Source organism: Wasmannia auropunctata, unplaced genomic scaffold (genome assembly GCF_000956235.1).
Source record: "Wasmannia auropunctata unplaced genomic scaffold, wasmannia.A_1.0 LD335628.1, whole genome shotgun sequence".
Lineage (NCBI taxonomy): Eukaryota > Metazoa > Arthropoda > Insecta > Hymenoptera > Formicidae > Wasmannia > Wasmannia auropunctata.
In genome coordinates, this window is record NW_012027262.1 from 78,613 (window position 1) to 96,865 (window position 18,253).

An 18,253-nucleotide genomic window follows, 5' to 3' on the forward strand; every position below is an offset into this window, starting at 1 on the left:
AGATTGATTTATTCGGCAGCCATTTATAATAGCGATAAATCAATCTTATGATTAGCCATTTGCGAGTCCAATCAGGACTCGTAACACCGGTCGCGCTTCTCTGATAATCTAGGACTCTACTCTCTCCTAGAGTCCTATGATAATCTAGAACTCTACTCTCTCCCTGTGATCATGGTGGATGAGACTCTCTACTGGGTATACAGAGAAAGTTGCATGCGACTGTAAACAATGAGCAATAGCGATGATGATCAGCCACGTCTGAGCTCGAGTACGCTTGCCGCATTAGAGGAATTCTTGAAGGAGAAGGAAGAGCGAGAGAATTTATTAAAGCGTATATCTGAGGAAAATCGAATACCAGATACACCCTTCGACGAGGATTGGGTGAGTGAGCAACGAAATGATGTGGCAAATTTTTAATTCCGAGAAATTGGAGTATGATATCGATATTATAGCAACTGAGCCAATTTTGGTACAATGACGATACGATAGAAATTTTTGTCAGAGGTGCCTTAAATTCCACGCCAGCAAATGGAAAGATAGCTCTGATTTCTTGTCCGACACTCTATGGCAAATTGAAGAAGGAATGCGGTGAACGGCAAGGTATGACTAATACTTGTATCCTGGACATACATTGGTTTAGTTTACACTGAGCACTTGGTACGCGTACTAAGTACCAAATCCATATCAAATCGCTTGATACGGTCGGTGTAAACGTTCGTGAATTATCTTAGTACGGTCTGGTCTGATACTTCTGAATCGCTAGTATTAGATCAAAATAGTACACGTATCAAAAGATCTTGATGCACTGGTCTAGTTTACACCGAGCATTTGATACGTTTACTAATTAGCAACTTTCTATTAAATTTTCTTCATTTCGACGATACATATAAACTTATACACGATATATGTATTTAATTAATCATCTTAATGCATAATGTATCAGCTTAGTACATCATTCTTTAAATGCATTGTAGAAATTAAGATAATTTAATAGGAAGTTTCTAGTTAGTACGTGTATCAAGTGCTCGGTGTAAACTAGGCCTAAATACTTAATTCGTTTTCAATCGAATTAAATATGTCACTGCTGCATTAAAGTTGCTTTAAGATTAAAATTAGAATTAGAAGTTTTGTGAAATGAAAAATCTATAAACCTATTATAACTTCTTTTGAAATAAATCCGTGTAAACAGTGACGTATCAAGTACTTAGTCCGCACCAACCTGATACTCGTATCAATTAATTTAATTACAGTGTAAACTAGGCCGTTGGGTAACATAAACTGAAGTGAAATAATTTGTAAGCAGGAAGTAATGCGTAATGGTTTGTAATGTATTACTTTTTTCTGTTTGTAACAGTAATGTTACATTAATAATAAAGTTCAGCTTAATATAATAATAACACAAGAATTAATGGGCCAAAGACGAGCAAATAAAATTAATGGATGTTCAATAATTTATTCATTTAAAGCAATGTATCGCGATACTAGTTTCAGCCTGACTAGGTCTTTTTCAATCGCATTAGACATAAACACAATTAATAAATTAATACATATTATGAAATATGACACACGTCGTCAATACTTAGAAAATAACGCTGTCGAAAAAACCCTGCATAACAGATTAAAATTATCAGCACGCGCAGTCATTGATTATAAAATAAAACGCAGTCGAGAATCTCTTGTGTGACAGATTAAATAAGTGGAATCCAGATGATTCTCATATACAACCATGGGAATTGCTTTTCAATCAATACAATGTCAAGAGGTATGTTAATAATCGCGTCGAGCAAAAATGCCATGCGGTCGGAATGATGGGAAGCCATTACATCTGATAAATAATTATTCAAGATGTTAAACTGTACTTATTCCTTATATAAAAACATCAGAAAATACCTCGTTATATAGCTATTAGGCTAAAACTATCTTTATATATAAAAAACCAAAACAGTAATGTTACATTTTCACAGTAATAATAACAAATTTAGCCATTTTTTTATTGTTACTTTAATTTTCTATTATATCGTCTCTTTTTAATTAGCACTTGCTGCCATTACAGAGGCAATAATATGGCCATAAGCAATAACGGCAAAAGTAATGACAGAAATGTTTAATATAAAAATAATGACAAAAATATGTAAGAGTGATTACAAATGATAATTAGTTTTGTCAAAAATTTTCAAGTAATCTTAGGTCTGCAGCCTCTCTGATACAACTCTTCCTATTACCCTTGAGTGTTTTTTTAGTAAGAACCACAGTGAATCATTACATCTTTGCTAATGTTAGACAAAGATGAATGATTCACTGTTATACTACTGTTATACTACTGTGTTATTTGTATTTTTGCTGCAAAACGTTCTATATCTATTTAATATTTCTTATTGATTGGATAGAAGCATTCTATTTAAATAAAAATTTAAATATTGGAAATTATTTTATACTTTAGTATTTAAAGTTTTGTACTTATATACTTTAGGCTGCATTTCGATAATCACTGTCTGAAAGTCTATAAATTATTTATAATGTGAATTCTATATTTAATCCAAATTATGGGAGTTAATATTGGATCGAATGCATTTTTAATAACAATATTAATGTTAAAAAATAATATTTAAAAATTTTCGATAAAATTTGTGAATTTCAATCTAGATTTTTATGAAGATAAGAACAAAAAAAAATTAATATAAAGAATTATAAAAATTATTGGACATATTTAATATATAAAGTTTATTTTATAAGTTTATATATATATATATATATATATATATATATAAAAATAATATAAAGGCTACATTCAGTAGAAGCATCTTTGCAACTGTTGTGAAATTCTTCAACATAATTGGTTCTTGTTCTTTATAGTTCTTCATAGATTTAAATATATAAACCAATTATATTAAAGAATTTTACAACAATTGCAAAGCTGCTTTTTCTACTGAATGCAACCAAAGAAAAGATTGCTTTAATTTAGAATTTTACGTTTTAATATTGATTAAATTATGTAATTTTAAAATTTAATATTTTAGCATCATAAGGAAGTAGCACTTTGTAATTTTAAAATGTAACACGTTACATTTTAAAATTAGTAACAAATTATTTTTTATAAAAAAATAATAGATAACACGTTACTTTTATGAAATTTTATGAATGTTCCCAATCCTGTTTGCAAGTATTAATTATTATTTTGATTACAGTCACGCTGTTCGAGTATGACAGTCGTTTCAAAATATTTGGTGCGGATTTTATACAATATGACTACAAGTTTCCCCTGGACGTGCCTCGAAACATGTCTAGTCAGTTCGACTTGGTTATAGCCGATCCACCTTTCCTTTCGGAGGAATGTCTAACTAAAACGGCAGTGACAATAAAGTTTTTGACCAAGAAAAATATTGTGCTGTGCACAGGTATGTATGGAATTATTTTTCTATCACATTCCTGCGTACCAAACTAATTGTGCATTTGATACAAGCGGGACTAATATTGTTTTACGCGTAGGTGCTGTTATGACGGAGCTGGCAAAGAGGCTGTTGGATGTTAGAAAATGTGATTTTCTTCCAGGTCATAAGAACAATTTGGCGAATGAATTTTATTGCTACTCGAATTTCGACTTCGACAAAACTCTGAAATGACAACGAATTGAATAGTTTTAAGAATTTAACAGAATTGAACAAAGTATTGAACGAATATATATTTTATTTGATTGATAAATATATGTAATAAATGTTGATAATTTCTTTTGTAAGAATAGATGTGAATGGATTTCTAAATAACTTCCTAATTGTTAAATTCCATATTTTTGTTTATACAAAGTCTATTACACTATATAGTTTTTATATTATCACACACATGCACACACACATGCACAAAGTGGCTTTGAGTATTTTAAAAAATTTTAAAAAAGTTGATTCGTTACATTAATTCGAAATGAAAACTTTGTATAATTATATATACAAAAAAAGTATCCGTTTATTTTTGGGTCTGTCCTCTTGAGTGAATAAAAAAAAAAATATAAGGCCCTAAAAGTTTTTACTATATGTTTTTAGGACATACATAAAGTTTCATCAAAATAATCCGATTGGTTTACAAAATTTTTGATAAAAAAAAACGCAATTTTTTCTTTAATTTTGACATCCTGTATCTTTAAAAACTAAACCATTTTGGATTATAATACATACACACTGACGAGATATTAAAGACCGACACCCTTACGAGAGTTAGTGTGGTTGGTTTAGTAATTGCTAAAATTTAAGCAATTAGTCAATAATATAATATTTATTGTTAGATCAATGTTTTTTAGACATGTACATTGTAATTCATCTGTATTATAACTTGCTAATAGTTAATTTGATTTAAAACTGCATTTTTATAGTTACCATACGTGTTTGATTATCCAGGGAGACGGTAAAACAGTTGGAGAAAAAATTAATTTTGCGGTAATGTAATATTATAGCATTGTAAGTATTTATACCTATTTATAAAGCATTTATATAATAAAAATCATGATCTTAATAATGTATTATTCAAATAAATCACAAATTTATGTCAAAAGTCAATAACATCGACTCTGCAATTACCGCCGAGCTGGCACGAAAATTTGCCCAGGGCTAACGGTCTTTAACAGAATCTTGTCGGTGCTGTACGTTATGAAATTTTTTTCATTTTGATTTAATTCTGTGAAGAAACCATAGACATATCTTATATGTCTATGGAAGAATCATTTCAAATTGGCGGGAAAATAACTAGGAATATCGAACATTTCCCTTAAGTCCCTAGATTTCGATGACCTAACGGGAGGGAAATCGCTAGCTCTTGCGGAAGGAGTAGGAAGTAAAGTCTCTAGACAGTCTATAGACAGTGTCGCTTCCGCGAAAAAGTAGACACGCGATGGAAAGCGTAAATATTTACATCTCTTGAGTGTTCGTTTCGGCGCATTTTTTTTTTAATTTGTATAATCATGATAGACGGGAACATCTCGATGGAGGAGGACACGGAATTACGGGACCTGGTGGTGCAGACCCTGGAGAGTAACGGCGTTCTCGCTAAGATACGGGTGCGTCTCCCCGGGAAGCTATGTCTCGTGGGAAAAAAAAAGAATATTCCGCGAATCTCTGTTAGGTTAGGGCCAAGTGTTTTCGGGGGCCGAGATCGGGGTAGAAGCTTTGCTGTTGAGATCGTCACTTCGCGATCCCCCTCTTCTCCGTCGGCTTTTATCGAACTTCTTTTTTGTGATGTTCGCAGGCGGAACTCAGGGCGAGCGTGTTTCTGGCACTCGAGGAACAGGATTCAGTTATGGTAAATGTCGTGTCGAGACCTGCCTGTAATAAGGAAGGCTTTGTTACAAATCTTTGTGCTTTTATCAGTGCTTTTATCAGAGCTTCTTATGCCCACACAATGAACGGAAGTACCTTGCTGTGAGACATTTGCGTGTTACATTGATTTTATAGAGCAAGAAAAGGAGTCTAGCAAACACCAAGTTATGTGACGTACTTGTAATTTCCCGCTCAAAGTACAACTACAATATAACACGTGTGTTATAGTTATATTGTTGAGTGGGAAATTACAACTAACATGTAAGTTACATATAACTTGGTGGGGAGAAGCTTTGCGTAATTTTTTATAAATTTAAAACGTTACAATTTCCATGAAAAGTGAATCATTTACATATAAATACTTTTTTTAGATATAAAAGTATATTCTCTAATTCTCAAGCGTTTTGTGATACTAGAAATCTCTCGAGGTTTTGGAAGGAGAAAAAATTAGTCAATAAGTTGAATTGTTGAAATGTGATTTAATTTTTTTTCTTTTTTCAAGACCTCGGAGATTTCGTGGACACAGGCAGATTTAGGCTTGTGCAAGTTACATATATTATTACCTTATTTATATAGAATATTTATGAACTAATACAAAAGAAAAGTAAGCTATGGGAGATGATTTAATAGACTTGAAATTAAATGTTTCAGAATCCTGAGCCACTTCTCAACAAAACTGTAAAGCAGTACCTGTCTAATTCAGAAGGAAAATTATTGTTTTCCTTAGTTAGGGAGTTCCTAGAATACTTTGGTCTCGACTACACAATATCTGTATATGATCCAGAAACATACTTTGGAAAGGAATATAACTATGCAGGGAGAAATAAGTTGTGCGAAGAGTTAGGTATCGATTCAACCGAGCCATTACTGGGAGAAATTCTCAAGAATAGCATCAATGGTGCCTTTAATAGTTCACAGAAGGTATTTTCTTGAATTAAATCAAACTCATTAAGATAGTTATAATTGTAGTGAAATATAGTTAAATTAGTTGTTATTGTAATGAAATATGCGAAAACAGATTATTTATCTCCTTCACTTTTAACTTTTTAATCAGTCTTTCTTTCATAAAACGTAGACAGACAAACGTGTACATTAGAAATGTGTGAATCAAAGGTTTGACACTGAATCGAATAGAATTTCATTTCTTCATATTTGAGTTAAATCGAATTAAATGAAATTGAATCGTTGAAATGTAATTTTTAATTAACAATTATTAGGTAAAATTTTAATATGTAGATAATTAAGAAAAATATCTATCTATTTTATTAGAAGTATGATTTTATAAGATTGTCAATATATGTATTTCATTTTCTTAGATATGAAATTTTCGAATAATTTAGTTGAAATTTTATGGATTCAAAATTTTGAAATAGTTCGGATTCGATAGAGATTCAAATCCGAACTATTCAAAATTTTGAATCTAAGAAGTTTGAATGTATGTTTAAATGTATAACAATCTTATCATACATTTCCACTAGTAAAACAAATCTTTTAATTATCTATATTCAAATTTAACCTAACAATAATTATATTGTTAATTAAAAGTTGGAATTATAAAGATTTAAATCCGAATAGAATCGAATTTTATCTATTTGATTCGTATTTCGAATTCGAATAGTTCGCATATCTTAAGCACATACGATGAAAGAATTGACTTGTAATCCGTCGATTACGAGCCGTTTGCTCTTACACGGAGCTACATATCATTCCATGTAATATTTCAAGATATTTCATCTAATTTCTTTATTGCTGATACAAAAATAAATATTTAAGAAACAAAATTACTTAATTTGAGACACATTCTTATAAAAATATTTGCCTGAACTCGCTAAACAATTTGCTCCTGACATTTCTTATATTCTACATTTTTTAAAGTAAGATACGTCAAATAATTAATATTCTTATGAATCCTTCCTGCAGAATAAAACTAGCGGCAGACACGACGAAACGGATGAAGCCTCAACAAATTTCGCAAACGCGACATTTGAAGTGTCCGTTCCCAAAATAATCCACAATGAATCCGTGTCGTCGTCGAACGATAACGATTCCTCCGAAAAGTTGGAGAGCGTTTCCGAGCAGAGTCCGAAAGTTCCAATAAACGTGACAATAACGGACAAGAAATGCAAAGATCCGCCGACCGGCGCCGACGTCGTGACGTCGGATACGTCGGATTACGATAAGCATCAATCTTCTCTCAGGGAGAGCACAACGGACACTGATGGAATTGAAGGTAACAGGAACAATAATATAAATTTTGATAAGAGCACCGCGAATCCACACGGCACATGCACGGCGACGAGCAGCGACGTGGGGGCACAGGAGACTGATAATACCGTTACGTCTAATCAAATGAGTCCATTAAACAAATCCGAGTCCTTAATTAAGTTCGACGACCCTATAACGATCGACACGCAAGCGAATCAAAATGATGTAACTAAGCAAAACAGTATAAATAGTTTGGAGTTAAGTATAGAGAATAATGTACAAAGTAAGAGACCACCGGCTAACCCAGCGGGAGGCAACTTCGGGAAAACGATATATTTTGACGAGATTATCGTCGGCGGTGAGCGGAAGAACGTTAGTACAATGAACAAAGCCGAGCCTTTCCTAGAAGGTTTGCCAACTATAAATCAGAAAGCTAATTCTATATTTAGTGATTTGCCGCCGTTAAACGGTAAAAAGGCCAATATTAATGATCTGAAGGAATTGATGGATATTGGACTTGGTGAGTTGCAAAAGTATAATAATAATCAAGATTAGGGATATGCGAATTTCAAGAGGAGCGTTTTTTTACGCCGAATCGAATCGACAGAATTTTACTCGAATTGAATTAAGTCAAATCGAATTAAATCGTTTAAACAAAGCTTTAATTAACAACATGATTATTGTTAGACTGGATTTTAATATAGAAAAATATAAAAGTATAAGAAGTATAAAAATATAAAAAAATAAAAAAGATAATTTCTATATGTAAGAAAAATAATACTGATTATATGAGATTATTTTACTTATTAGCGCAAAATATGATTTTATAAGATTGTCAGTACATGTGATTTGTATTTGAACTTAAATTTGAAATTTTTGAATAGTTTGAATTTGAATAGAGATACAAAGCCGAATCGAGTCGATCTTACTCATTCGACTTGTATTTGAATAATTCGCACATCTCTAACAAAGATTCATGTTTTCTTAGTCATCTAATACAAATTTCAGAGAGATATTGAAGCAATACATTTTTACAGCTGCAGATGGTATAGATAACTATGAAGAGGACTTCGTATCGTCTGCATCGGGTAGCGCTAACGAGCAAAGTCCCACTAAGGAGTCGGACAAGATAGACAGCCCTGTGAAATTACGAGCGAAGAGAGAGGAGAAGCCTCAAAGTGCCCATACCGAAGATTTAAGCGAGGAAATCGAAGAAATGGATGAGATCTTGAGTAGTACCTCTTGCGTAAGTAAACTGGATTTGAATTAACGCGAACGGCGGCACTATTGCAACTGCGATTGCACATATTTTTCTCCCGCATAAATTACGTAATATACTATATATACATACATATATTATATATGATAAATATACATACATATGTATATAATATATATACATTTTGTATACTATATACAATATATATATATATATATACACATATATATACATATACATATATATACATTTACACATATATATATATATTATATATGTATATGTATACATACATATATATTGCGTATAACACACACACACACACACGCACACGAACACACACACATGTACACATAGAACCGTTATATTTTAGCTCGAAGATATAAATATGGATAAGAATATATCAAACTTTGCGACGGGTATTACTGATGCGAATTATTCATAGGGAATGTAATTTTCAATCGTATCGCTGCAGATCCTCTGTAAGAAACTCTAGCGAGTTGTTCCTCTTATATATGTTATCTCGATAAGACCGATATCCTATCCTAGAAACGCCGCGGATATCTATATGCCGAATGTACCGTGAGAACTTCAGGAACTCCACAGAATTGAATTCATTCAGTTTCTGAAAGGCACTGCCAAGCTGTGGCTCAATACTTATATAAGTTGCGCTACAAAGGAAAAAGGGGGAAAAAACGTAGAAGGAAAATGTCTGAATGCGTATTTTCATCACAGACGATACCATATTTTTGTACGATTTGTAAGGATAAGCGATACTCTGAAACTGTCATGGTTTGCAATAACAGTGTGTATATTGTGAACAATCGCGTCATCTTTTTCATAGACTATCCGAAACATTGCATAATTCAAAAGAAGCAATACATGATTGATATACTGTTGTTAAGAAGTATATATCTTATCATTTATATACAAAAAAGAGTATCTTTTGTCATTCATTAAAAAAAAAATTAATATTGTGAAACATAATGAAATCAATGTAGAATCGTATGAAATAGCAGTTGTACAGTTGTGAAATTTGCAATAATTTTCATTTTATCTACTAAGTACTTTGACAAAGAAGAATAACACACGCATTGAATATTACAAAGTAAACTCATGTTTCATTTAACTTCAGACAGGCTACCTTCTACGTTATGTAAAAAAAATACTAGTATTATATTACTCTTATAAGCATATTACACAAGTGTTACGATAATTTAAATACTAAAAAAGAGTAAAAAAAGGAAAGAATACACGAGTTACTGCTCGTTAATAACTTAATTATATTTCTCTTTTTTTTTTTTAAGAGACTCTTTCTATTAGCATTTTGTTGTGTTTACCGAAATGTCTCTGCCTTTAATTTTAATGACTGAACATTGTCCATTACCTCATTTACATAAAAGTTACTGACATGATATTGTAACAATATCAGGAAATCGTCCGTCTAGTAAATGGATTGCCTAAAAAAGAATCCATCAAATTATTTTTTCGAATGTAATGGTGCTAAGTGTTTGATGCTAAAGTTATTTATGAGACGTTAACGTTATCTAAGGGGAAAAAAAGGAAAAAAGTTAGGTGCTTATATATTTTCTTGCATCCATGATTCGCAGGAAATTAGTAGAAAGAACTAGACTAGGATATTAATTTTCGGATAATACCATCTCGATTGTGAAATAAAAAAGGAAGAACGAAAAGAAAAGAACACGTTTAAATGCGGATATTTTGTGTCCACATGTAAGATGCAATAACTAAGTACAATTCAAGATGGATCAACTAGATGCTTGACAAATCAAAATCCTTTTGTAAAAAAAAAAAGAAATATGTATAGGCCAGCCAGCTTTACGAAAAGAATTTTCATTAACGGCTAGACATGCTATAGGCAACAAATTAAAATTTGTATCTGGTTCGAACGAAGAAATTCCGTGCAACTTTTTAATTCAGCTAAATCGAATTACCATTCGATAATTCCATAATTCGGTAATTCATCACATACATAGAAACTTCGTCGGATGTCTAAGAAAAAGACTCGAAAAAATACTGTGCTCAAATACTTGCGGCATTTTTTACTATACATGTATAATAATTATTTAATTATTATTGTCCTATCTTCGTACGAATTATGACTTCGCATTCAATATCGAATGTAGCAAGATAAATATTTATTTTGATAGCAAACACCACGCGCGTAATACGAGAGAAAGGGACGAATCGAGGGGGTAACCACTCTTGAATTCCGATGTACAACTTGCCAGAATTCCGTTGAATTCCTTGAAGCCCGATGTAGTCCTTTTTGAAAGCCCTTGTCCGGACATTAACATTTGTTTGGAAGTTTGTTGAAAAATTTCGCCGGTATTTCCAGAAAGACCCGAAAAGTGGCAACCATATCCATAAAAGTCTAGTGAAGTCCGATGAATTCCGGAGTAGACCGATGAAGTTCGTGAAGTCCACTGAAGTCTTGAAGTCAGAAGTCTAGGTGTGCATATATTTTCTGAGTGGTTACCCCCTCGGGACAAATTAATAATGCGAACAGAGATGCTGCCAGGCTTCAATCGCGTACGTGTTTCACCGCAACGGAAAATATCGTTTAGTTTGCTGGGAGAAAGAGTACGAACGCTGAAATGAACAGTATAAAAGAAAGTTTCTAATTAAATGTTCAATCATTGTCAAGTTTATTAATCTTTTACGACTCATTGTTATATACAAGGTGTCCCGAAATTCACAAATCAAAATATTATAGCAAGAAAGTCTTCGAAAAATAAAGGAAAAAAGTTATTTGTAAATGTTTATTTTAAGCAGTAGTTTTTCAGATGTAAGAGTTTAAATTTAGCCAATTATAGATTATGGTTAAACGGAAACATGTCCGTGAGTGCGTCGTATTAGTATTAGTAGTTGCGCACTTCACGCGCGTACTAATCTATAATTGGCTAAATTTAAACTCTTATCTCAAAAATTACTGCTTAAAATAAAAATTTACAAATCACTTTTTTACTTAATTTATCGAAGACTTTCTTATAATATTTTGATTCGCGAATTTCGGGACATTTTGTATAACTTTATTTTTCAATTTTTACAAAGTCAATCCTTGTAATCGATGTATGCTTAAGGCATGTATATCATAATATGTAATTAACATACCGTGGGATAAGAGTCGATAAGAATAATTTGTACGAATACTGTAAAAATACTGAAAAAGGAATACTGTAAAAAGCGTCTTTTGCACAGCAGGAAAGTCCCTTCGTCTCGACACTGCGTCCGCGGTGACGGAATCGCTTAGTTCGAACTGCCTTAGTTTGTTTCAATGTGTATTAAAAAAAAAGAAACAAAAACGAAGGAAAAAAAGAAAAAAAGCAGGTGTGTTCCTGACCAATCAGCGTGGTTACATTCTATTATCGACACGGCAATCTTGACGACGAGATTCAGGACTGCACTTTGAACATTCCTACGCTCTACGTAGAATCTAGATGAGAGACAGATACATTCCAATGTTTAATTACACGCTAAGATAGGCCGATATACTTTCGTTAACGTCGTTACCATTAGCACGCGCATGTTTACAGGATAAGTGTAATCTCCCATCGTAGACTTGTAAGGACTATATTAATTTAAGGAGCGTGTTTTTGTATCCGCTGCAAGAGCACACGCGCCCAGTAAATGAAAAAGGATTAACATGGATTAAAATTTTTTAATTCGTGGATTGAAATGTGGATGACCACTGGAAATGAATACATTTCTATTTCATAATACAAATATAATATATTTGTAATATAATATTAATATATTATTATATTATATTAATTGTGACCAGGACAAAAATTGTGACTAAGAAATACATTGTTTCAATCCATCTAAATAAAAAAAAAAAAATTTTTTTAATGAATAACATTCATGGTCCATTTTCAAGAAAAACATTTTTTGAATTTAATTAGATTGAAAAAAAAAAAAACAGCATTTCTTATCTAGAATTTTGAATTAACCAGTATTCACGATTTACTTTTTAAAGCTGAATTTTTTTGGGTTGAATGGCATGGAAAATGTTGATTCATGCGATTCCTTAAATGAATACAAAGGCATTGGGCATTGAAATGGATTTAGATTTTCAAAAGTACGCATTTACGAACGTTGAAACAAATTTTTAAAAATCTATTTTAATTCACTCTCGTTTACTGGGTGGCTAACGAGATTCATTCGATTCTTTCGAAACAACAGAAAGTCGCCGTCTTCGCGAAGAGATCGATCGCACGCGCGATACATCTCTTAGGCGATTCTCTCATTTGATCGTTAAGACGGCAAATTTTCGGAGCTGTATCCTGGCTTTTACGTGTCCCTTGATTTTTCTTCTTTGCATGTTTGTAATGTAGATATACCTAGAGAAACCGCATATGTATAAAACCTTACCAGATCGTCTTCAGAGGACGCACGTCGAGATGTGTAAAACTAATTTGTCTCGCTTTTGAATATATATTTACTCGCACCCGGGGAGGGGATGTGAACGATATCTTTTTTTTTTATATGATTGACGCAGCTTTTGTGAGAGGAACATATCCGATGCAGATTGTACGTTCAAATCAAGTAACAATTTTATTATGGAAAAATATATGTACATACATATATATAACAACACACATGGTGGTGTTTGAATGCACAAATTCTCATGTGGAGTGGCAGGCTTGATATTTTCAAGATACAAAGATAGTCCAATAGTTATCCGTAATTCACAGTTTGTGAAATTTCACCGAATGAGGCATCGATAAATGATAAAATAAAAAAAAACCCTGCTTTACGGTCGCAGATAATTATTTTGTAACCACGTTGAAACATTGGTAGCTAATACCGTGCCTTTTAGTGTATATGAAATAATTATAAAGAATGCAAATAATAATAAAAAAAAGTACTGTGGAATTGTGGGTTTTACGAAAAACACCTATGTTACTTATTTATGATTTTCAAGTATGATGTAATAATATGTATTCATGTGTATATGTTATTTATTTTATAAAGATTTTTCTCTTTTGCACCTCGTCGCCTACTTTCTCTCCCATTCACACTCTGTATTCCCTGTACAAAACATGATATATGCTACCAGGTCCTTATGTGTAATTTAAAGCTAGGCTGCTTTTCTTTTTTCAAGAAACAGTCTACACACATTTGACACAAATCGGCACACTTTGCTTTTCATTTACAATTTTTCAAACTCAATTGATACTTTCCGATTCTTTTCGGGAGGAGAGTCGAAGTGTGTTTTGGTCCAATTGAACCAATTGTTAGAATGCATCTGTAAATCAGCTCAAAGTGTGTTAATCCGTGTCGATTTGTGTTTTCTAAGCAGAAAGCAGCCTTGGTAGAACTGAGAGGCCTGTTCGTCATCATTGCGCTGAACAATGCTAAAACTTTCCACCTTCACTTCAAATATATATCTTTTGTTTCATCTATATAGTGTACGCTAGTTTAGTTACAAAGAAGAGACCTAAATAGATATTTAACTTAAACTTTCACTATAATAAAAAAAATGTATAAATTGTAATAGGTATTTTCAGTGATGCTACATTACATACTGCACTTTAATTGTATTGTACATAATTTACAATAATGCATCATGTTAAATGCCTTGAGAAAAACCTAGATGTCGAAGTGACGATTACGTACTTTATACTGACCAGAAAAATATGTTTGTCTAACTAATAGATAGTACAAAGAATATATTTGTATATAACTATAATAGGCAGTACGTGATACCATAATGGTGACATTAAATTACAGTGTGGTTAACAAGTAACAATATATTTCCACAAACTTCTTTTAATTTTATTTACATTCTGTTGCGTTCTCTTTGGAGTCGTTCGCTGTACGTTTTCGATACGAGATTAAACGAGTCCATGTATCGATCCATGCACATCGCTATGCATTTCTGTAAACAAATCAAATCGAATTGTTTAAATAAATTAATAAAACACCATGTTATCCCGAGAATGGATTACAATAACAAAATCAACAGCGAAGAGTTAATAAAAAAAAAAAAAATCGTATAAACATAAAAATTTCAAATCTTCACAATGACTTTACCAGCGTGAAATCTTTCTCGTTCCAGTTGTCTAGCTGAATTTAATTATAATTTTAGGAAATTCCGAGACTCAATAAACAGAAAGTTCATCCTCTCGGGCGTCTCTCTTTCTCTCTCTGTCGTAACTTTTTTTTAGGGCTAGAGTCAGTTGCAAGGGGAAAAAGTATACCTGTTCCGAGCTGTCCAGCGAAGTGCCCGGCTTGCCTATGCACTTTTTGAAGCACTTTTCCGTCATTTTCTGCAAATATGCGTAAAAACCTGTAACTTTCAGTCAGTCGAGGCGCGCCGCGTTGGGGAGAGAGACGTGGTTGTGTAACGATACCGTGAGCAGCTCCTGGGCATTGGCGACCGCTATCTGTTGCTTCAACTGCTGCATCAGCTCGTCCCGCTGCGAACCCGTCAGGTTCCCCGCCGCCAACGCGTCCATTCCGCGAAGCTTTCAGGTTATATATTTGCGGCAATAAAATAAAGATTCGCAAAACTTCAGCCGTGCGCCCGCGAGACCACCACTACGAACCCATGAACCGTACTAACCTAACACAATTCCGTCCTCCTCGCCGGTCGCGCAAACGAGACCACGTGAAGCGACAAGCGACGCGAAGTCCTCTGTAAGGCTTGTTTACACGGAGAGAAACCGATGATGTCACTCATGACACTCATGTGACATCTCTCACACGAATTTTCAAACGTGATTGGTTAATGATAATCCCGCGACTGGATGACCAATTGCGACATCGCTTGCATTAGCCTAATTTACACCGAACACTTGATACGAGTACTAACTAGAATTAACTTTCTATTAAATTATCTTAATTTCTGCAATGCATTTAAAGAATGATGTACATTTAGCTGATACACTGCATTAAGATGATTAATTAAATACATATATCATGTATACGTTTATATGCATCGTCGAAATTAAGAAAATTTAATAGAAAGTTACTGGTTAGTACGCAAATGCTCGGTCACTCGGTGTAAACTATGCCATTGGCCTAGTTTACACCGAGTATTTGATACGCGCGTACTAAATAGTAAATTTCTATTACATTTTTTTAATTTCGACGATGCATATAAACTTATACATGATATATATGTATTTAATTAATTATACTAATGCATAGTGTATCAGCTTAGTACATCATTCTTTAAATGCATTGTAAAAATTAAGATAATTTAATAGAAAGTTTCTAGTTAGTATAAAGTGCTCGGTGTAAACTAGGCCATTGATTGTGTTGCGCCAGATGCACGCAAATTGTGTATCACATCGGTTTGCAGGCCTGACTCGCAATCTTTCAAAAAATTTCAAACTTCCGAATATACAATCGCGATAGTACTCGTAGAAACGATTCGGCAATTAAATCCAGCAGGTATTTAAATGTAATAAAGGATATAAAGGGTAAAAAACGTTTAAAATTGTAGTGATTCGGAATCGGACGATGAGAGAGGAAAAAATGACAAAGGTAATGAAAAAAAGGAATCTGAAAACTAAAAAGATAATGGTAAACGTGCGTAATTAACCTCGATACTCGATCTTTACAGAAGTTTAATACTGAAAGATAATTATACTAAATGAATAATTATACATATTCTAAGGATTGAACGAACTATTTAGAACATATAATTTTCAGTATTAAATTGAATTTCTGTAACCTAGAATACTATGAGCATGGCACTTATGTTTCTTATCTTAATTTTTAGATATGTAAAGAATTGAAAGTTAATGAGAATCAAAGGATATGTAACGAAAACGAACAATTGAATATACGCGATGAAAGTAATCATCGTGAAGATGAGAATGCCGATATCGAAAATAAGGGTTTATCTTGGTAAAAAAATTTTCATACTACACTTTCTCAGGTAGCCCAGAGAGTTGAAAAAGAACTTGTCAGTTATACATGTATTTCATCAATTATGAGTTCATTTTTAGATGCAAAGAGAATTTTTCTAAAAATTGATGACATATACGACCTGAATATATGAATAATTCTTTTTGAACTAATGTGTGCTATCTGGATTATAATACCTATTATATTTTTAAGAATTTGTCATTTTAAATTTATGAAGATTTATGAAAATCTCAGATTTTGTAAGTTAATTTCTTTTGAAATTATCGAGAAGTCTTAGAATTTTTCGGAATTTACATATGGCTCATTTACTACGACATAACTCAAAAATAGTCATTTTTTTAGTTGTTTGCAGAAAAAATGGAAACAGAGAGAAAAAAGAACATACTTTAAAAGAATACACTTTTATTTCTTTTTAATTAATTATTACATTAAAATTGTGTTACGAAATTAACATTACAAAGTTTTTATGATTCAAAACACTAAAATTTATTTTCTGAAAAATTTTATTTTTTATTGTATTATATCATTGTTGTAGTAAATGGGTAGTAAATGTATATGAAGAATTTTAGAAAATATGTGCATTTTTTTAAAACTTTTGAAAAGTGTTCCAATAAAAAAATTTGAGAAAAATCTAAAAATTCTAAAAATTTTAAAATTATACAGACATTCCCAAAATTTCCGAAATTAAAAAAATTTCAAACAATTATATGAAGATCAATTGTATAAGAAAAATTCTTTCTAGGCATAACAGGACAAATATGAGGGATGCAGTTATAACATCGAGTCCATTGAATGCTTCCTTATGCATTAAATCGCATAATTTCAATTTCACGTCGGTGAATGATCCAATGAGTGAATCCGAGTTTGAGAGGTCGTCATCCGAGTCTAGCAGTTACATTACAGCGGAAAAAGGAAAGACGAGACATATTATTCCAGAAACGGATGTGGAGTCAGAAGATCTTAACATACCTGAGCATCAGCCGAGCTTTGAATACGAAGAATGTTTAGGATGCTCGGTGCAGAACACGTCGACGAAAAATGGCATCGAACAGATAAACGAAGAAATAATTCTCAAGAAAGATTCAGTTGATAAGTCGTTGGAATTTGACAGTTCAATAAGTGTTATTATAACTCCGAAAAATATATCCGAAGAGTCTGAGTACTTCGAATGTTTACTCGATGACAATATCCCCTGGCAAGACGGGTGGGCGGGCACGAGTAATCCTGGAATTTTTGAACGAGAAATTTCAAACGAGGACAGCATGTCAAATATCCAGGGTTTGGTAGGTTAATATATTTTTTTAACTAGTAATAAATTAAGTTAAAGATAACAGTCTTAAAAATTTAACTTACAAGGGAACCTCGCGAAGTGTCAAATTCTGATTTTAATGAAACTTGGTACACTTTGAAGTCACATAAATAGATGAATTTAGAAATTATTAGTTGGTGCTAAAAAATGGTTTAAAGGGATGAAACCACTTCTTATATGTAAATTAATTTTTTTTGGTTATATCTCAAAAACTATTCAAGATATCAAAAAATATTTTATACAAAAGTTTTACTGTAAAATTACCTCTATTCATTTACGTTAATAGAATTTTTTTTAATAATTATATTTAAAAAA

At 32.4% G+C, this 18,253-nt stretch overlaps 4 protein-coding genes across 6 annotated transcripts in view; 3 read left to right on the forward strand and 1 right to left on the reverse strand.

The window, feature by feature from the left end:
* The first annotated feature begins 141 nt into the window (after positions 1–141).
* Positions 142–3,761, forward strand: LOC105456623 (N(6)-adenine-specific DNA methyltransferase 2). Its single transcript, XM_011700816.1, has 4 exons — positions 142–381; positions 453–600; positions 3,186–3,395; positions 3,487–3,761. The coding sequence occupies exons 1-4, from the start codon at positions 229–231 to the stop codon at positions 3,618–3,620; spliced, it is 645 nt and encodes a 214-aa protein (XP_011699118.1). The 5' UTR covers positions 142–228; the 3' UTR covers positions 3,621–3,761.
* Positions 3,762–4,829: 1,068 nt separating this feature from the next.
* LOC105456624 (dentin sialophosphoprotein-like) lies at positions 4,830–8,893 on the forward strand. The gene is made up of 5 exons (XM_011700817.1): positions 4,830–5,041; positions 5,230–5,283; positions 5,952–6,221; positions 7,221–8,025; positions 8,543–8,893. The coding sequence occupies exons 1-5, from the start codon at positions 4,946–4,948 to the stop codon at positions 8,773–8,775; spliced, it is 1,458 nt and encodes a 485-aa protein (XP_011699119.1). The 5' UTR covers positions 4,830–4,945; the 3' UTR covers positions 8,776–8,893.
* A 4,386-nt stretch (positions 8,894–13,279) lies between these two features.
* Positions 13,280–15,359, reverse strand: LOC105456625 (mitochondrial import inner membrane translocase subunit Tim13). Its single transcript, XM_011700818.1, has 3 exons — positions 15,105–15,359; positions 14,952–15,020; positions 13,280–14,629 (listed from the first exon to the last, which is right to left on the reverse strand). Exons 1-3 carry the CDS (start codon positions 15,207–15,209, stop codon positions 14,531–14,533), a joined length of 273 nt encoding a protein of 90 aa, XP_011699120.1. The 5' UTR covers positions 15,210–15,359; the 3' UTR covers positions 13,280–14,530.
* A 720-nt stretch (positions 15,360–16,079) lies between these two features.
* The window catches only part of LOC105456626, a 4,850-nt gene continuing 2,676 nt past the window's right edge, over positions 16,080–18,253 (forward strand). The window contains exons 1-3 of one of the 3 annotated variants that reach the window (XM_011700819.1): positions 16,080–16,287; positions 16,481–16,608; positions 17,372–17,912. In XM_011700819.1, coding sequence (XP_011699121.1) covers positions 16,219–16,287; positions 16,481–16,608; positions 17,372–17,912 — 738 coding nt within the window. In that variant the 5' untranslated portion in view covers positions 16,080–16,218. The remainder of the gene's footprint in view (positions 16,288–16,480; positions 16,609–17,371; positions 17,913–18,253) is intronic. The other 2 variants (XM_011700820.1, XM_011700821.1) reach the window with 2 other exon arrangements.